Source organism: Lineus longissimus, chromosome 2 (assembly GCF_910592395.1).
Source record: "Lineus longissimus chromosome 2, tnLinLong1.2, whole genome shotgun sequence".
In the NCBI taxonomy this organism is placed as follows: Eukaryota; Metazoa; Nemertea; class Pilidiophora; order Heteronemertea; family Lineidae; genus Lineus; species Lineus longissimus.
Genome location: NC_088309.1, coordinates 27342880 through 27362902, shown reverse-complemented (window position 1 = coordinate 27362902; position 20023 = coordinate 27342880). Strand labels below are relative to the sequence as shown.

General features: G+C 41.5%; 3 protein-coding genes across 6 annotated transcripts; 1 reads left to right on the top strand and 2 right to left on the bottom strand.

Annotated features, from left to right (window-relative positions):
* Positions 1–139: 139 nt before the first annotated feature.
* On the bottom strand, positions 140–6046 carry LOC135483327 (solute carrier family 15 member 4-like). Its single transcript, XM_064764120.1, has 8 exons — positions 5139–6046; positions 4747–4927; positions 4205–4322; positions 3732–3906; positions 3386–3526; positions 2875–3115; positions 2287–2382; positions 140–1910 (listed from the first exon to the last, which is right to left on the bottom strand). The coding sequence occupies exons 1-8, from the start codon at positions 5760–5762 to the stop codon at positions 1447–1449; spliced, it is 2040 nt and encodes a 679-aa protein (XP_064620190.1). The 5' UTR covers positions 5763–6046; the 3' UTR covers positions 140–1446.
* Positions 6047–6441: 395 nt separating this feature from the next.
* Positions 6442–12587, top strand: LOC135483326 (uncharacterized). The gene is made up of 6 exons (XM_064764119.1): positions 6442–7305; positions 7564–7594; positions 7829–8018; positions 8468–8605; positions 8860–11166; positions 11583–12587. Exons 1-6 carry the CDS (start codon positions 6619–6621, stop codon positions 12421–12423), a joined length of 4194 nt encoding a protein of 1397 aa, XP_064620189.1. The 5' UTR covers positions 6442–6618; the 3' UTR covers positions 12424–12587.
* A 2750-nt stretch (positions 12588–15337) lies between these two features.
* On the bottom strand, positions 15338–19108 carry LOC135483889 (serine/threonine-protein phosphatase PGAM5, mitochondrial-like). 4 transcript variants are annotated; one of them, XM_064764947.1, is made up of 7 exons: positions 18807–19108; positions 18365–18546; positions 17873–18087; positions 17435–17494; positions 16738–16871; positions 16262–16407; positions 15338–16012 (listed from the first exon to the last, which is right to left on the bottom strand). In XM_064764947.1, the coding sequence occupies exons 1-7, from the start codon at positions 19025–19027 to the stop codon at positions 15945–15947; spliced, it is 1026 nt and encodes a 341-aa protein (XP_064621017.1). In that variant the 5' UTR covers positions 19028–19108; the 3' UTR covers positions 15338–15944. The 4 variants fall into 4 exon arrangements, with proteins under 4 accessions (XP_064621017.1, XP_064621018.1, XP_064621020.1 ...); XM_064764948.1 differs by lacking the exon at positions 17435–17494; XM_064764950.1 differs by lacking the exon at positions 17435–17494 and having other exon boundaries at positions 16738–16868.
* Between the last annotated feature and the right edge of the window lie 915 nt (positions 19109–20023).

Genomic DNA, 20023 nt, shown 5'->3' with positions numbered 1-20023 from the left:
TCGAAACCCTGGAGATGGCATTCTCCACGCAGTGATGAGCAGTGTGTTAAGATGGACTGCAGACACAACACAAGTTGTATAGCAACTAGAGGTTTGATGTCCAGTCATGGTTGTTTCAAAAGGAGACAATTCAACAGTATTTGATTTGACAGCCCTCAGCTTTTTTTATTGCGTTTTATCACAGATAATGAATGCCATAAGATTATGCATTGACCAGTAAGCACAAGCAACAATCACTGATTTCTCATAGAAATTAGCCTGTCAGTTTCTCAGGTTTCACTTCTTGGAGGAGCGACTTGACAATTTACCACCATTTCCCCAAAAACTGTTCTCAGCCTTGGTTTGATTGACAAAATAAGAGGCACTTGTCATTAGAGTAAAAAGTGGCAGTGAATTCTCAAGTCAAGCCCACTACTTCTGTAAACTTGATACACACATCAAATTTACACTTGTCTTCTATTTGGACATATAAGAGCAAAAATAAGTTAAACTCCACTGCCAGAATACATTACTTCATTGACGGTGAAATGATGCTTCTGTAACCAAACTGCCACAAATATCAATCATGTGCTCTTAAGTCTTGGTATTATTCCAGTCATGAAGCTCAGCCAATTAGAGCCATAAAATAAATGTGATCATTTTTATGATACAGAAAAACAAGTGTTTTGTGAAACGGTTTGCTTCACCAAAATATGATGTTCAAACACTAAATCACATATACAGTGGAACCTCCCTTAGCGGACACCTCTCTATAAAGGGCAACCTCTCTATTAAGGACACTAGTTTTGGTCCCAAATTAGTTGTTTCCATTCAATTTTACCTCTCTAATCAGGACACCTCTCTATTAAGGACAGCACTCGTCGGTCCAGAGGGTGTCCTTAATAGAGAGGTTCTACTGTATATATATTTGCCTGCAACATGAGTATAATTTCAGAAAATGTACAATTGTGGAGTCTTATTACATTGTACTATTCGGTGACAAGTCAATAAAAAGAAATGAAGGTCCAGGCACACCACATGACTACTAAACAGAAATGATTGTTCCCTTGAAGCACCTTTATTATGTCAGGGAACAACACACTGGAAGAGGACATACACTGGACTTCATCAAATATACAGCTATTCAATGAATTAAAAACAATATAAAATGTACAGCATAATATAAACAAAGTATAAAATCCATTTTACAAAATTTGATATAAATCAGGGCCGAATATTGTGTGATTGATCCCGAAACACAAGTTCAATTCCCTGGAAATACCTTGGATTGCCCTCAAATAGGATTGTCCCAGCCATTACACTTATTTGGTTTCTTGTTAATGTCAAATTTAACCATCGCCCTGCCATAACATAGCCAACACACTCTCGCAATATATGAGACAGTCATCCCATATTTGTGGTATCACATCACTCATTACATTGGCCAACAGTAGTGACCCAATGGTATCATGCCGTGTAATTCATAGTATATCCTTTAGTAGATTGCCTTTTAACACTTCCATTCCTTCCCTCCGGTTTACAGTCTCCAACATCGTCTGAAGGAACTGACAATGACGCTGGTGTTGATTGATTAATAGAATCATCCTGGATGACTCTCTTCCTCCCCAGGTCTTGACCGAGTCTGCATTTCCATGTCAACAAAAGATACAGTATCAGTCCAAACACTTCCACACCTGCCAAGACAAAGAAATAATAGTCCATGCGACATTCTGCACATATCTTATCTGTATCCCAACTGCATAAAAAACGGCAATTGATGTCACCTCGATCCCAGGTGAAGAACCATATCCCTTGGAAGATGTACATGATAGCAGTTCCGAGGAAACTACCGATGCCCGACATGAAGTAGAACAACCCCATGATGAGTCCTTGCATGCTTTTCGGTGAGAGAGAGTAGGCAAGCTCGAGACCTGAAATCATAGTAAGAAATGATTTTCATTATGCTCAATGTTGGCCTGGAAATTCTGTCTTCCACTGAAGAGCATCAACGTCAGGCGCCCCCTTGTTGGAACTTTAGCTTGCCAAACCATAGGTACTCTTGGTACCTACTCTTGGAAGTGACTTTTAAAGCATAAGACAATTGAAGTGAACTAATTGTCCATTGTCAAATGTGTGTCCATGTCAGGAATCGAATGACAATGTGTGGATACAATTCTGTCAAGTCCACCATTACTCCAGGACAGTCTTCTTGTTCCTATATCCCCAATGGCTTTTGTCACCAGAGAAGATAATCACTGGTTGAGCCGAGAAACCTTGAATAAAAGACAAGATATAACAAGGTCTTACCTCCAATACTGGTAAACACCTCACTTATACCAATCAGCGCATACTGGGGAATCTGCCAGGCTATAGCCATATCAGCAGCATAAAATGTTGTGTTACCTTAAAGACAAAAATAATTCATATCATGTCTACGGAGTTAAAGAGTTAACATTGTTTTCAGGACATTTGATCACTCTTGGACGTATTTGTAATAACACAATATATAGGTTAATTGGACTTCAAGAAAAAATTAAATATCTATTGACTTTAAAATTGCTATAAATAACAAGAGTAATCATCAGCTGCATGTATAGTTCTTTCACTTATGGCCTACTCTCGACTTTTCTAAAAGGTCAATATCATTTTACAAGTGATTTGAAAATGGTCGAAACCTAAATCCGCAAATTCAAAATCTTGTATTACCTAATTTACACAATTGAAATAAACTTCTGTCAGATATGTGCATTGTACATGGAATTAAGTTGTGACCTTACACTTTTGACTTAATTTAGTAATACTTAGAGTGCTTATGGAAGCAAGCTTTAAATAACCCACAATTTAAATACAGCCAGAGAGTTGATTTTTGCTGTCACTTGAGAAAATGTTACTTACCAACAACCTGTGGGACAGGGTGCTCCGTTCCATTCTTCCAAAATATTGCTAATCTCTGGTTTTCAACAACACCAGCGCATATAATTGCTAACACAGACACTGCCATCCCGATAGCGATGCGATTCTTCAGCAAAAGAGGTCTGTTCATTCGGTCCAGTTTTGGGTAGATTAATCGATTCATTATTGGAATGAGTATGATCACAACTATGACATCGAACAAAGACAGCCAGGCAGCTGGGATCTGAAATAAAAAAGGTCACAATATAATGGAGTTTAATCACAAGTACTTACATTTTACTTGGACAAAGTATACATACTGTCATGCAATTATTCATCAAGTCTGAGGGGATCTCCATAGAGAACCGAGGAAGAATTTGAAGAAGTTTGTGAGTGATTTTAAAATGTAATGCCTATCCAAATTGATATGAAAATCTCAGGACAGATGACTGCACCAAGTTCCCAGTATCTGCATGTTGAAAAGTTGCTGAGACTGGCAGAAATCAACACTTACCTGAAACTGCTTCACGGATGTGGAATTGCCAGTTCTATTTACTGGTATTGAAGTAATATTCCCAATCCTATCATCATCGAAGTAGGCTCTTTCAGGAGACAGGCGCATGTGCAACCCCTGCATCAGAAAGGTGGTCTCCATCTACAGTTGAAGAAAGATTAAGTCAGCTCCTGTCATTTCACCATCTTTCTAATTAACATTTCGTTCTGACATTCACTGGTATCGTTCACAGACTTGCGAAGGAGAGTTTGCGTGTTTAAAATATGTCATGTCAATTAACATGATTAAGTGACAGTTTTGATTTTAAAAGATCCTGTACATGTATTTGTTTTAGATTTACACTCACCTGATAATAACCGATCCAATATGGGATCATAGTCACAAATATCAACACAGTTTTACCGAGGCTTCGGACCTCTTCAACATCATTGTCATGGAAACTACCTCCGTAGCGACTTTTGGCATAATCGAGGAGACCTTGTGGTTGAGCTTCAGATGAAGAACCAGCAGTGTCAATTGTCCTAGAAGAGAACATTTATCATCACTGCATTTCAAATATCATCTCTGATGTCTTCGAACATCAACAGACACAAAACTGTGTCCCACCATGTGGTCAGTTGTTTTTTTGTAGGAGCTGAAAGTGGGTCTGATTAAACTTTAGATGTTTGCTAAAATTTTACCAAATATTTGGTTAACGATACCAAAAAAGAAGACAGTTTTGGTGGTAAATGTCTACATCACTACACATCCTGACATGATTATCAAACAGATTTCCTGGTTGCATTTGAGGAAATAAAAGACTATATGCATGAGCTTTACCGATATTGTTGGTGTCTTTTGTTTTGCTTTCTTTTCATACTACAGGCCTCCCAGATCACGTTGAAAATACTAGAAATCACGCTTCCTGATTGTGGCTTGACAAGGTAGAATTTGCAACCTGAAAGATGAGAATGACACGTTATCCAAAAGAAAATATATTTTAATTCTTTTAGATGAGAGCACCTTGGTTGTTGCACAGCTGACATATAAGTGTGAAGTAACAGGAACGAGTGTATTGATTGATATGCGCCAGGTATTTAATCCAACTGTAAGGGCTTGTGGTATGAAATTGACCATAATAATAGTTATCCGACAGTGGTAGCTTGCATATCATGGAGTGGATCCATAGGCACCTTGTACACGTACATGTAAAATGTATGCAGACAGCTGGGCATTGTGTACTGCATGGCTTCATGTTGGCAGAGACGCCAGAGTCCGCCTGCAGACTCAACTGACAATTCTACATGTAGTGTTATATTTGAATTTCCATCAAGATATGAACTGTTTATTACAACTTGCAGGAAATTATGTGCGACTCTTACCTGCACAAAACACGATCATCGCCAGGAAAAGACAGATGCCTGGAACAAGGTATCCCCAGAAGAAGCTGACCTCTTGTTGTAAATATGCAATGGGTCCGAGAGCAATGAAGGAACCAATGTTGACAGACCAATAAAACCAGTTGAAGAAGCCTCGACTCGCTTGAGGTCCCTCAGATTTCATCTGCAATGCCAAAAAATAAAAATCTGTGATCACGTTTACAAGGCACCACAAAGGGCGATGTGCACTGTTCCAGATCAAATGGTTTTGCTATATCTGTTTGTGATGCAACTAATAAAGAAACCATGTTCTGCTTCATAAAAACTCTTCACATGTATAAATATGGTATGATCAAGTTATAGTTGTGTTTCATTCATCAAGTGCATGTACTAACCTGGTCACCTCCAAAAGGAGCAATGTTTGTTCTGATTGCAGCTGTGCCAATTGCCATCAGCACTAGAGACAGATACACAAATGGTGCACATGCCTCATCTCCTGGGCTAACTCTGTTTGGTGTATCCCCAGTGATCACAACAGTCCAGTTTTGCACAAGGATTGATAGTGAGTGCTGAGCTAATGACATGAACGAAGTCCCATTGGATGTATTATAAGTGACACTACTACACATCTGAGGCAGCTCTGTATCTTCACCATTTCTTTTAAATGGGTATGGAAATAACAAAGGAAGAAGAATGTAGCCTCCAAGGTAGACGAAGAAGAAAATGAATATTGTTTTGAACCGACCAAGAAAAGCATCAGCTAACCATCCTTCAAAGAGGCACAATACAAAAGATAATCCCATGAATACAAAGAGAGCATTTGAAGCATTATATGACATCCATGAGAATGGATCTTTGTTTAGAAACAGTACCAAGTTGCCAGTCACGCCATAGAATGCAATTCTTTCCAATGTTACAGTTCCTAAAATAGCTGCACCTGCCCACTGTTTTGTTGTTCTTGATCGTTGGTCACAGCGTGTATCTTGCCGTACAATCAGAGGTCTCCGTTCTTCTGCCATGATCGAAGATCCCCTTCAGCAGTTCAGGAAGTTCAGTAACAGAAGTCTGCTTTGTTTAAAACCACAATGATTAAAATGTTTTTTCTCCCAGTCGATCAGTCAACCAAGCTGAAAATGACAGAATAAATCACAAAAGTTATTATTATCTAGTAAAATATACATTGACAGTTAGTGATACATTGCTGCTTCTATCTTTGCCTAACTGAATTCTGTTCCGATCTTAAAATCGAGAGTCTTGGCAACATATTCGATGAGGAAGTGGAAAGTTCGTCTACCATTTTGAATTTTAGTCAAGTCACATGACCAAGAATCAACACTCGCCAATCTAAAACAGACTCCTCTGCCTGTCAACTCTGTAATAAAAGTGCCGGGTGTATGAATATCTTTGGATAGTTCACTAAGACTAAACTTTGTGTTTCGTCGACACAAAAATAATTCTACTATTTTTAGTCCTTATTCTATAAAAATAACCAAATATGTTCCCATCTCAACGGTAAATTAAGAAATTCCTAGTTTTTACAGAAATAATGCCTGTTTTTAAAAGAAAAACCTGGAAATTAATACTCTGAATGATATTTTGTACAAAATGGTGGTGATAAATGCGGATTGTGCAGAGTAATTGGAGATTGTAAGCTTAAGTCACATGACTCAGAGAAGATCATGTGACTTTGCATGATTGTCCAAAATGGTAGACGAACTGTCATGACTAATTAAAGGTCCTAATTTCATACGTTTTGCTCGAAAACTAAAAAAAATAGATGATAAATACGCATCAGTTGGTGATGCAAATGTTAGTGTTGAAAGAGTACCATTGGCATTAATTAGACATTGGAGAGGACAGTCTAATTCATGAAATATGTCCAATTCAAGCTCTGGGTCTGCGAGTCAAACCACAACACAAAGTGAAAGTCCAAAAAGAAGGGGGATTGCTTCATCATCCCAACACATCCCATTATCTAGCTCAGCATCTTCAGCAACTGGTGAGACTATTCAGGCCATCATTTCTTCGTTGTCGAGTTCATGTGAATCAAAAGTGTACAATTCTCTCGTGCAGCTAAGAACGAAATATACCCGAGAGAAGACCAACGTACAAATATTTCATAATTGTGGGGGAAGTGATGCACTTTTGACATTGGTGTCTAAGACCATTAATGATGCTAGCACTTGTATTTCCACCTCCAACACGAACGTCATAGGCAATGATGTTGAAGTTGGTGGGACTGTTGGAACATCTGTTGTGCAGGAGAGTTTGAACGGAAGCCGAGTACCAAGAAGAAAACGAGAAACTGGCTTGGTTGCAGTCAGTCCAACATGCAAGAACCCAATATTGGTGAAGGCAACTGCAAATCGACAACCCTGCCCTCAATGCCTGCAGAGTCGGTTGGGAGAAGGCCTGTCAATCGCTGAAGGTTTACCCAATGAAGAGTGCAGTCATGGTACACGAGAAATGATGATGTTAAGTCGACCACAACGAAAGCTGCTGGACCTTTGCCTGAGTATTCTTGGGAACTGTGTACTTCTGGATGAAAGAATTAGAGATTTGGTGAGCGCATGGTCCTTTTATCAATATCATTTCCAAAATGGACTTGGAAAACATAAACAGCAAATACTAAACTGAACATCTAAACCTTATTTGAAATTGTTGTCTTTTATTTCATGATTTAATGGTGATGTGATGAAAATAGTTTGGTTACATGGTTTTGTTGCATATGCTGTGATAGTGAGATGATTCTGATGTATATTTCAAATTTTTATTTTTCATTGACATGACTGACTGTAATTCTAATGAATTTATTTCCAGTTGGTCAAAAGGGATGCCATCCATATATTAGGTAACATATTGTGTTGTTATAAATATTAAAATGAGAATAAGGGGGAGACATCTTATTATCCAAGCTTCTGATATCATGGCCGAGAAAGGAGTTTTGGGCTTGCCCATTTTGAATTCTTTAAAAACACCATATGCATGAGTTGTGTGCTCTCTGGACTGATGGAGATTGAAACTATTTTATATCATTTCTAAAAGATCTGATGCAGTGGTATAGTGCTCTTCCCTTCTTTTACAGCAAAACTGCTCATATCTTGTGATACGGATAGTATCTGCAATCGTGCCAGCCGGACATTGGCGAATATAGCTTTAGATAAGAGGACCATCCACTTGGTTGTGAAAGAGGAGCATTTCATCACGACAATCATCAAAGTCCTCACTGAGAGTGAAAACAAGGACTGTCAACAGAGTTATGTAAGACTACTGAGGTTGGTATCAGTTCATTACTAGATTTTCTTCCAGCCATGGTTTTATCCTTCCAACATGACCACCATCATACATGCAGGTCAAGTCAGTCAGCCGCTACACTTGTGAATTAAAATACAGTTCATCATCAAACTCTCAGGCCTTTAACTAAGTACACCCATTTTTACAGTATTTCTGGGGTGAATGCTATGAAATCCTGGTAAAATAACAGCATAAAAAATATTTTGTGTCCCAAATGATGTAACTGAGAGGGTTCACTTCTCTTTGACAGTCATAAGATCAAATTATAAGTCACCTGGTACCTTACATGTAAATAAGTCCATTGAACTGGGTTCTGTTCAGAAATGGCCTCTTGTTTGATAACTTGAGCCACCCTGAGAACAACTTTAGGTTTTTGATATTTTTCATCTACGGTATGTAGATAAAACTCATACTGTCTATTTTCCTGCAGGTTAATTGGTGCTGTCGATTGTGGACGTGAAGCCATCATCAAAGCTGAAGGACTGCGACCCATTGCTGAGAAACTGAAGTTGGATCATGAACCACTGGTTACTGCATCATTCAGGGCAGTTCAGGACCTCACAGCTAGGTGAGCATATTTGCATCTGTAACCAGTGTACCGGTCATCCTGGACAAAGGCCAAAAGTCTTGTTTGCATTGGGTGATTTGGAAAGGCCATTTTGTGAAATTACTTTTCGTCCAAGGGTAAAACTGGTAATCGCTGGGTTTCATATTGATCAGGCAGCAGCCATTTGTATCACTTGTTTGCGGGGAACTTCAAAATATCAAGACATTCCCTTGTAGCCATTCTGTTTGCTTTCATGCAACACTTCTCTTTTCTAGGTTAAGTGATAGCTGTGTTGGTCAGATGATAGAAGCGGATTGTACCTCTTTCCTTGTTGAATCTCTCTCTTCCACGAATAAGACATTCTCCGAATTCGCCTTGTCTATCCTGCTAAGCCTAGCCCTGCATAAAGATTTCCGGCCTGCATTTGGTGCAGCAGCAGGTATCAAGTCTTTCATAAGCCTTGCAGAATCCGAATCAAAGACTCAACAGATCACTTTGAAAGTTATAAACGTGCTTTGTCTTTGCTGTGGGGAATCAGTAAACCGAATCAAGATGAGAGAATTAGGAGGAATTATCTTGTTAATGAAGTGTATACGGGATGCATCCATGTCAGCTTTACACAACAGGATTTTAAGTTCATTTGTGTGTTTTCTGTATGATGAGGCTAGCTTTTCTCTGATGCTGGAAAACTCTCTGATGGACATCCTTATAGAGCAGCTGAGCAAGTGTTCAGATGTTAAGACAGTTGATTTGGTTGCTATGGCCAATGATGTAATTAACCAGGAAATTCATAAGGAAGAAGACTTCAAGTGCGAAGACTTGTTGGGTAATGAACCTTCTGGTTTATTTTGTGAGAAGTTTGTTGACTTGGAGGATGCTCCACAGGATGCTGTCGAAATGACGGAGTATGGGAATGAAAAGGATGAGGTTTCTTTCGAAGCTGCTGATGGGCTTGGTACCATAGCTACTGCTGTAACAGAAGAGTCCACAGCTCCTGTCAAGAATGAAGCAGTGGAGGATGGCTCGAAAACATCACTAGCAACAGAATGTGTTAAATACAGCATCGATAGCCCATCCTATGAACACACTGAATGGGACTATACACAGTACTCCAAAGGTGTGAAATGCAAGACATCCTTTTCAGCTGATCCTTCAGGTGGCTGGTCACCTATTGGGTCTGATTGGAGTGGTTACCATAGTGACTCATCCTCACATTACAGCTCCAAGTTCTCTCCCACTTACAGTAGTCCAAGATCAAGTTACAGTCCGTTGAGTAACTCATCATTTGTGTCACCATCAGTGTCTCCATTCTATGGCCCAACCTACAGCCCGCCATCATCCCCTGACTACCAGTCCTCAGAGTCTAACCATGCAGCCCCTCCAGGTCCAATGGCTGCCACTTCAGGATTAAATCATGGTCGAGAAAAGGCAAGAGTTGTACAACACTTGTCTTTCTCACTTGAACACACTTGTGAAAGTTACTCACAACCTTCTCTTGACGTCCTCTCAGCCTCTACTGCAAAAATCACTCAAACTGACCAAATTCTTCAGCCTATCCAAAGTGTGCCAGAGACTATCCCACACGTTTCACTACCAATTGGAAGTGGCCTCATGACTAATGTGGTAGAATCCAATGTGGAAAGGAAACCAGTTGTTTTAACCGATGTGCAGGTCACTGAGAATGAGTCCACTCCAATGCTGAGTTCTAGTAAATCGGACCAAATTCAAAGTACCATTGCTGGTACACTAGGTTCAGCACTTGTAGGATCCTTGGGAAAATGTACCTCCGAATCTGAGCAAGAAGCAGTTGTAAAGGTCAAAACAAGCAGCTCCGATGGACAGCTGACAGCCAGTAGCACTAAAAGCAAAGACGGCTCCGATCTGAAAAGACCCAATGTACGCAAGAAACGAAGTGTGTCTGATCCTCTGTCTGTCTTGGATGGTTCTGATGTGAGCAGTGGAAGCTGCAGAGATGATCTGGTGTCATCTGAAAATGCAACTGTGATCAATATATTGACATTGATATCTCGAATCTCCCACATGGATGACCCGAGTGTGTATCTCCTCAACACAAAATGTATGGATTTATTACTGAGTTACATTGTTCTTTGTCACAACCCTCCTGCCAAGGCCTGGCGCATCTTGATCAGGCTTGCTCGCAACCGGAACTGCTTTGAAAGACTCCTTGAAAAGAATGTGCCATTGAAGGTGTCCATTCTACTCGGCCAAACAAGGGATGGTGTTGTTAAGTTTCTGATAGCTGCGGCTAAAACTGAATCTCGTGGTAGTCTTCTACAATCTTCTGATCAACTTCAAAAGGAGACATTGCTTTGTGAGCGTGAGGACAATCAACTAGTTACAATGAAGGAGTTGGGAAGTCCAAGCCATGTTGCGGCTGCAGTTGGAGCAGCAAGAGACGCTGAAGCAAGAAAACAGATGCAGACATTGTCCGAGGAGTTCATCCAAGCTCTGATGCTTGTTGTTGAATCCCGATACGGACAGGAAGTGATACTGCACAGAGTCAGAAATGGAACAGACAAGGAGAGGAGAATGTGGGCCATGAATGCACTTTACCTTTGCAGGTGAGAGTTTATGGCAATCTGTCTGATAACATCCTAAGCTTCAGGGTCTTTCACTTACAGATCAGAGCTCATTTAATACTTGCGGGGAGAGTTGAATGCAACTGACCCTGGTATTCGAGGATGTAGTAATAAGGACCTTGACACCTGATGATGTACAGAGACCATTCAGCTAATGTTGTCCTCTTCACTTTGAAGATAAACATGTACTGTTTTAGAATCTTTGCTTTCAACTTGGGGAAAATGGTGAATCAGATTTGATGTCTAAGAATCATTTAACATGTTGCTGGATGGCTTGTGGAGAAGAAGAAAGGGTGAAATTGGGCTGTAATGACCAAAAAACAGGCCACAAGTCTCAGCCAGACATTATCTGATGTTTCTTATCAATGCCTAGTAATTCTTTAAAAATTCTTTTTCAGGAGTCATTTTCTTCAATCAAGGATGTTGCTGAAAGGTGGTGCACTGGAGCTTGTATTTGATGAACTGGTATCTGGTCAGAAGACACTGTTGATGTTTGCTGTTCACTGTCTAGCAGTTCTTGGTAGTCTACTGAGAGAAAGAGCCTTGGACTCAAAATCAAAATTCGGGATTGTGGACACAAAACGTATGTCTGCTGACAAGATTGATGATGGAAGTAATAATGCAGGGACTGATTCAATTGAAAAAATGCATCCGAGTAAACGCAGAAGAGTTGTGATGGGCAGGTGTTGTTTCGAGACATCGGACATGGACCTGGATGTAACGTTTTCTTTTGATAATCACAGCCATGTCAGTACCAATCGACGTAAGCTCTGTTCAAAATCAACTGTTTTTGCTGCCATGTTGGAAGGATATTATTCTGAGTCAAGTAAATGTACTGTTTCAATCTCAGAAGTACAACCTGAGGCTTTTGTAGCAATGTTACATTTTCTCAACGGGTGTGACAGACAACCTCATTGTCCTTCCTTACACTGTTCTGATCTTTCAAAGAATCTCGAAGTTCTCCGCCTGGCTGACAAATATTTATTAAGTGATCTGAAGCAGTTTGCTGTCAACAAGTTAAAGGGATTGATCTCTCAAACTACTGTGTGTCAGATTACAGAGTACGCCACTTTGCTCAAGTGTAATACACTACTCAACCAGTGTTTCTATTTCATTATGTTTTCCCATTTCCCTATAGCTTTAAGGATGAAGTTAATTGATTCACTTGTTCAGGGAGATCACAGGCTGGAGACAATGCTCGAACTGAAGCTTCTCATTTGTAAAATAATTCAGGATTGATGTTGCTTTGAAATGTTTACTGAGTGGAGACACATGACGAGTACAGAGGCAATTATGCCTGATAAAGATGGGAGAAAATTTGTAAACATTCTTGTTTGGTGTTGTATAACACTGTACCACTATGTGGCTGTGATTACTCCTTTCCATGTAAAACTTATTTCAATAAAAACATATTCAGGAATAGTTCTGAATCTGATGTTATGTTCGGTTTTGTTTGTGACTGGTTTCTGTATGAGTTATCTGTTATTGCTCAGACTTCAGTTGTTACAATGTCTTCAATAGGTTGTGACTAGTCTCCATCGAACTGGATGTTATACCCTTCGGAAACGGTCACAACCAGACCAAATCAGGCCAGGCAATTCCACCATGAAGCCATCACGGTGAGAGAAATGGACAGTCACAACCACGTCGAATTGAGCCTGGCTCCATCATCATGTAGCCAACACAATGGTCCGGTCACAGTGAGACCAAATCGGGCGACTCCACTGTCTTGCCAACACAATGAGTACAATGTGACAGTCACAGCCAGACCAAGTAAAGCCTGGCAGTTCTATATTGTATTGAACACCATGATAGAGATGAGACCCGCCCAAATTTGAGCTCCACCACCATGTAGTCAACACGATTAGACAGATGGGACATAACCAGACTCAATCGGGCTAGGCAGCTCTGCCGTGCAGCCAACATGATGGGAGAGATAAGACGATCACACCCAGACTAAATGGGGCAGGGCTGCTCCACTGCTTAGCCTTCAGGATGAGAGAAATGAGACAGTCACAGCCAGAACAAATCGGGCTGGACAGTTCCACCCTGTTTCCAACACGATGATAGAGATGAGACTGTCACAACCAGACCAAATTGAGCTTGGCTTCACCACTTTGTACCCAACACGATTAGAGAGATGGGCCAGCCACAACCAGGCCAAGGAGACAAGACACTCACACCCACACTAAATTGGGCTGGGCAGCTCCGCCGTATTACCTTCACGATGACAGAGATGAGACAGTCACACCTAGCCCAAATTGAACCCGGTTTCACAACCGTGTAGCCAACATGAGAGAGTCACACCCAGCCCTAATGTGCCCGGCTGCCCCACCTTATAGTGATAGGACAATCACAACCAGATCAAGTGAGCTTGGCTCCATCACCGTTTAGCCTACACGAGAGACTAGACAGTCACACCCACCCCAAATCGGGCAAGGTAGCTCCGCTGTGTAACCAACACGCTGATGGAGATAAGACAGTCACACCCACACTGAATCGGGCAAGGTAGCTCCACCATGTAGCCAACACACCCACGCCAATTCAGTCCTGGCTGCTCCACCGTGTAGCCAACACGATGAGAGAGATGAGACAGTCACACCCACGCCAACATGGGTCGGACACTGAGCTCCACCGTGTAGCCAACACGATGAGAGAGATGCGACATGCAGTCACAACTAGACCAAATCAAACCAGACAGCTCCACCGTGTAGCCAACACGATGAGAGAGATGAGACATGTAGTCACAACTAGACCAAATCAAACCAGACAGCTCCACCGTGTAGCCAACACGATGAGAGAGATGAGACAGTCACACCCACGCCAATATGGGTCGGACAGCTCCACCGTGTAGCTTTCACGATGAGAGAGATGAGACATGCAGTCACAACTAGACCAAATCAAGCCAGACAGCTCCACCGTGTAGCCAACACGATGAGAGAGATGAGACAGTCACACCCACGCCAATATGGGTCGGACAGCTCCACCGTGTAGCTTTCACGATGAGAGAGATGAGACATGCAGTCACAACTAGACCAAATCAAGCCAGACAGCTCCACCGTGTAGCCAACACGATGAGAGGGATGAGACAGTCACACCCACGCCAATATGGGCCGGGCAGCTCCACCGTGTAGCCAACACGATGAGAGAGATGAGACAGTCACACCCACGCCAATATGGGCCGGGCAGCTCCACCGTGTAGCTTTCACGATGAGAGAGATGAGACATGCAGTCACAACTAGACCAAATCAAACCAGACAGCTCCACCGTGTAGCCAAATGAGAGAGATGAGACAGTCACACCCACGCCAATATGGGTCGGACAGCTCCACCGTGGGTTTAGCCAACACAAGGCAATTACAGGCAGTCCAAATTGAGCGTGGCTTCTCCACCGTGGAGCCAATCTGATGGAGCAGTCACAAGCAGACAGAATTGAGCTTGTTGGCTCTACCACCTCGTAGCCAGCGCGATGAGAGAGAAGAGATAGTCATGCCTAGCCCGAAGAGAGACTACCTTGTAGGCAACATATTTAAGACAGTCACAACCCGACCGAATTGTGCATGGTTCCAACACCGTTGAACCAACTCGATTAGAAAGGTGAGACAGTCACACCCAGCTCATGTTGAGCCTGGCTTCGCCACCTTGTAGCCAGCGCGATTAAAGTGATGGGACAGTCACAACCAGACCGAGTTGAGCTTGGCTTCACCACCTTGTAGCAAACACAATGAGAGATGAAACATGCACATAGCCTACACGACGAGAGAGACATTCACACCCTGACCATTTGGGCTGGGCAGCACCACCGTGTAGCCAACACGAGGCAGTCAAGGACGAGACAAATTGGGCCAGGCAGCTCCACCATGTAGCCAACACGTGACAGTCACAACCAAACCATACCTGGATGGGCAGCTTCAACGTTTAGCCTATATGAAGAGAGGCGAGATGAGAAAATCCCACCCAGACCAAAATCGAGCCAGGCACAACCAGACCGAACTGCTCCACCACCATTAGCGAACACTGTGAGAGAAATGAGACAGTCACAATCTGACCGAATTGAGCCTGGCTCCACCACCGTACAGCCAAGACAAGACCGAATTGTGCATGGCTGGGACAAGTCTGTTTCTGAACGTGTTAGGTAAAAAACAAGAACAACATTTTCGATTAATTTTATGTTTATTTCTTTCAAAATAGTGAGAGATCACAGTAACATGCATTTTGCACATAAAAGCCAAAATAAATGTAAGTACTTGATGGATATACCAAAGATAAATATTTGACCATTACTTGGGTAAAAGTCATAATACATAGGGTAGGGAAGAGGTACTCATTCTGAGAAAATAAAGAAAAAAACAAGGAGAAACTCTCACTTATAATAGTTTTCTCAGACGGGAGGGAATGTGCTTGGGTGGTGTCTTTTTACTCAAGTCAGTCAAGGTATATGTTAATAGCTGTGACCCCTAATAAGGTGGGCGACTTAAAGCCTGGGATCAAATCAAAATTGAAAACTGATGGCAAAGCCTATTCCATCTATTTTACATACACATTATTGGCAAGCATGAGGAAAGTTGAGCAACAATATGTGGCATCTTTACATTGAATGCAAAGATATGCGTGTATCTTCAGTATAATCAACCCAATTCATTAAATTTGATTTAGTTACAGTTGTTTGTGGTTGTGATCTCTTGTGTAGAATAATCCAAGATGATAGAGTTCAAGTTGGAGGTGAAGTTAAGAGTTTGTGTTTAAAAGGATTGTGACCAATCAAGAATTGCTCTCTGCTGGCGAGTCTATCTTAAAATGACATCCATTCATACCAAAGCCTCCATGCTCTGAAAGAGTAGAAACAAAGTGGGATGAGAGTAATATCACTATATTCCAAGGTGTTTGACTTGATCATTCCATGTGATGGGGTACCACTCCAAACATAACACAACAGAGAGAACCTTTCATAAATAATGTCAATGCGACAAAGAGCAAACACTTTGTCTAGGATACGGCAAGAGATATCTGTCCCGTGACTCGATCGTCTCAATAGTAATCCAGAATATTAGAGCGTGGTAGGAGAATAAAATACTAGCTGGTGGTGAGTTTATCTGCCGGCAGAAAACCCGCATCACCAAGGGTGCGTAATCCCACACGTCCACTCGGGCGGATGGTCATGTACGTGATGCTTGCATGATACAGGGAAAGGCGGAGCCAAGCTTCAGGAGGGAACTGTAGTGCTCTGAAAGACACAAAAAGAACTGTTAGGTAAGAAGACTTTTTGATAATGACATCAGTTCGTCAAAGTCCAGCACAAAGTTGAGGAAACCATCTGAAGACACCTGACAGTCTATTAGGTTTCATCCGTTCAATGTTTTTGTGGAGAAGTTGAATTTCCTGTGGCCTATTGGAAGCAACATTGAATGGAAAGATCTCCAAGTTGAGCACCTTTAAATGTAGATGTAGATGTCTCTCCTTGGTCTCTTTGGTAGGATACACTTCCTGGATCCAGTGATTATCAAATTTGAAGATCAGTGTTAAAGCACAAAGATTGTGCATGTCTGGCACTTACCTACAGACGAAGTATCGTATAACATTTGCATGGAAGACTATCACTTCGTAAGTATCTTTGTTTTGGTCAGGGTCGGCCCGGTGAAAGTATTTGCGGAAGGCAGCCTCGATACGTGCACCATCTTCATGGAACTGCTGGAACGAGATGAGCACAAGAACGGTTGTAGAGACAGCAGGGCTGTGAAGAAAACTGAGAAAGGAAGAAGGGCAACTAGTTTGCTTCAAATGAGACATCTCAAGTGTTAGAAATTGACAGGAAGGTCCCCCATTCATGTTCTTGTGGCTGCCAACGTTGGAGCATAGTATTGAGTCAACCTGGGAATCACACAAGGGTACCAACACCTAATACAAGCACAACAACTGAGCACTTGTTTGAATGACATGCATGTGAAAATAAATTGTAGATGTGTTTCTCATCATAAAGCAAAGTCAGCCTGATAGTAGTAGTGCATGCCTATCACATAAATACAGGACTAACAGCAGGACTTAAGAAGCAAGAATTAAGAGCACATGGTCATCATTGGTACCCATGAGGCAGAGGCAAAGCAAAGGGATTTCAAAGCTCCAAACCTCCTGGTACAATATCATGAGCAAAAACAGAAATAATCATGCAAAGGGAAGATGTAAACCCAGGAAGAAAATGGAGGCAGGTAAAAAGTAAGGAAACTCTTTATACAGGAACAACGTTTTTGAAATACCTGCATTTTCCTCTGGTGTTTACTTTTAGGGTGAAAGAAACTGGAAAATCGACCTTTTTTCTGGAAAAGGTATGAAAGGCAGTTTAGAGATGCAAGGGAAGGGCTGTTGGAAGACAACATGTAGGCCTACCTAAAGGCTTAAGACTGCATGGAGATTGCTACTCACTACACCAACACCCAGACCCTTTCACTCATGTTATCTATAGGACTGCATGTGAATGGAAATAGGTACTTTGTAGACTATGAAGTTCTGATCAATTCTGCAGAAAAGGGGAATTTTTGATGGTGCACCCCAAACTTCTTTGTGATAAAATAACACACTATAACAGGTTAATCTTGAATATGTTGTAAGAAGGGGGTAAAAAACAACCTTTCAGAAACCATACATAAAGAGGTCACAGAGAATCGTCTTGATATGTCTGTAGATCTTCAACCTACCTGAGCCTCAGGTTTCCAATGGCCAATAGGTGGCTCTGGTGGTATTGGTGCTCCTTCTACTAATATGGGATCTTCTATCATGGCTAAGTGTGGCAAATGTTTATGAATGATATCAGCTGTCTCGACGGCTCGTGCGAGTGTAGAATGGATGATCTTATCATATGGAAGTTTCAGTTCTGATAGTCGTCGTCCAGCAAAGTCTGCTTGCTCTCGACCTGAAAATGAACTGACCAGTAATATGGAGGAAGTTTCATGCAGAATGCTTTGTTTCAACATACAGATTCATACCTACTTCACATTATATGGATTGTATAATTATGCAAAGCTAAGACAAAGTTCTACCAGAACCACAGACTTATCAGAGGGTTACAACTGGACAACTGGACAACTCTAGTTGAAGATAGGGGGCAGTTTCTAGAGGTGTCAAACTCCCTAGTAAAGTTCTTATTTTTCCAAAAGGAATTTGAGACACGTAATTTGATATGATTATACCTAAAGCTGTAAGTGTCCTATCGATGTCTTCTTCGCCATTTAAATTATACTGGCCATGTCGGATTAGGATTAAATGCCGATTAGCTTTTGGTGTTAATTTCAACAGCTTTGCCTGGTGTTCTTCTTTCTCAGCATCACTTGCATTTTCTTTGAGCGGTTTTATTCGACTACTTGGTTCACGCCTGAAATTAGAAATTTGAACATACATGGGCCCATGGGTATGAATGAAATCATAGGCATCGCTTAAACAGGCTTAACCCTCATTCATGTTCAGGTTATCCTCACTATCTATTATTATGTGGTAAAGTCAAAAATAGTTCAACAAGCTCAGCTAATGTTACCAACATTGACATTGCCCCCATTGGTAAAATGTCCATCCGTGTCAGGGCAGGCGCCCGCCCAAGTCTTTCTCAAACCTGAATTGAAAAGGATAGTTTCCTACCTATCCCAATTAGCATCCCATTTCTGGCTAGGTTCAAAATTTGTTGTCCATGACGCATAAACTGGAGGAACAAAGGGATTGTTGTAAAGATTGTCAGTTTTGTGGCAGTGACCACTTTCGTTTGCTCGACATTTTCCATTCCACAAGAAAGCTACAGTCGTTCCAGTCGTTACACCAGCGAACAAGGTGAAAGCTTTCACCCCTACTCTACTCCAACCCATTATCAGAGTGATTAATACTGTAAAGGGGTCTAAAATAGTGAAAAATAAGGAGGTTTTAGAAGTTCAATCCCAGTGACCAATTTCGTGTGTATGCGTAACAACTACATGTAAATGTACCTAAATGTTGTAGCCATTGTTAACCCAACTACTTCGGTATCGACCGCCCACCACTCTGCCGAAGACAAACTCAAGTGATTGTAACCTTCTGTACTGTACGTGTTAGTCTCAGCTTTTTATAAAGGTCGTGTTTTGTCTGGTGTGTCTGTCTTGATTTTCAATATACTCCGCTCGTCGATATGACGTAGGAGTAATATGTAAAGAGCAAGCTCTAGTGAACTCACACAACTGTTTGACATGGGGGAGCCCCCCCCCCCCCCCCCGTCCTTCTGACATATTTAGCCAGTACATTGGGGGATGAGTCCCCCAAACCCCCTCCCCGTTCTCTGAAAGTGACAGGTTTTAGCCAGTACATTGGGGGAAGGCCCCCTACCCCCCCCCCCATTGGACTCTAAAAATAGAATTCCTTGGAGACGCTGAACCATAAGGCCCCATAAAGAAATAGTCCCCGCCCGCATACTAATGCTGACTTTATTATAGCCTACCTTTTAAGGCACTATGGCAAACTTCCGTCTCCAATCACATCAACGTATGTTGGATCAAACACCCACACAGGGTCTCCTAATTATCATGATCATCATACATAATCAAATAATAACATGTCGCCTTCTTTTCGGTGAAACCGAGACTGAATTATTCACATTGTGTTCAACTGTGTTCATTTCGCAGTAAATTCATTAGTAGCCAATGTTTGCCTTAGAGGGGGCAGAATGGTACTGTTTAGACAAGAAGCCTCTCCAACAGCCTCAAAGAATATTGGATAGAACGTCACTGTACTGGGTCCCAGTAATAAATATTGCCATAAAGACATATGATATTGTTCTGGGACTTATGTAAGATTAGTTTTCTCCGCCAAACCAAAGACTGAAGAATTAACAC

Coding starts and splice junctions, on each gene's coding strand:
- LOC135483327 (XM_064764120.1), bottom strand. CDS start 5,762: ATGGCAGAAGAACGGAGACCTCTGATTGTACGGCAAGATACACGCTGT. Junction 3,907..4,204: donor AAAAGACACCAACAATATCG/GTAAAGCTCATG, acceptor GTTCTCTTCTAG/GACAATTGACACTGCTGGTT. Junction 2,383..2,874: donor CCCTGTCCCACAGGTTGTTG/GTAAGTAACATT, acceptor TTTGTCTTTAAG/GTAACACAACATTTTATGCT.
- LOC135483326 (XM_064764119.1), top strand. CDS start 6,619: ATGTCCAATTCAAGCTCTGGGTCTGCGAGTCAAACCACAACACAAAGT. Junction 7,595..7,828: donor GGATGCCATCCATATATTAG/GTAACATATTGT, acceptor CTTCTTTTACAG/CAAAACTGCTCATATCTTGT. Junction 8,019..8,467: donor AGTTATGTAAGACTACTGAG/GTTGGTATCAGT, acceptor ATTTTCCTGCAG/GTTAATTGGTGCTGTCGATT.
- LOC135483889 (XM_064764947.1), bottom strand. CDS start 19,027: ATGGGTTGGAGTAGAGTAGGGGTGAAAGCTTTCACCTTGTTCGCTGGT. Junction 18,547..18,806: donor TGGGATGCTAATTGGGATAG/GTAGGAAACTAT, acceptor TTCTAATTTCAG/GCGTGAACCAAGTAGTCGAA. Junction 16,013..16,261: donor GGCAGATAAACTCACCACCA/GCTAGTATTTTA, acceptor CTACTCTTTCAG/AGCATGGAGGCTTTGGTATG.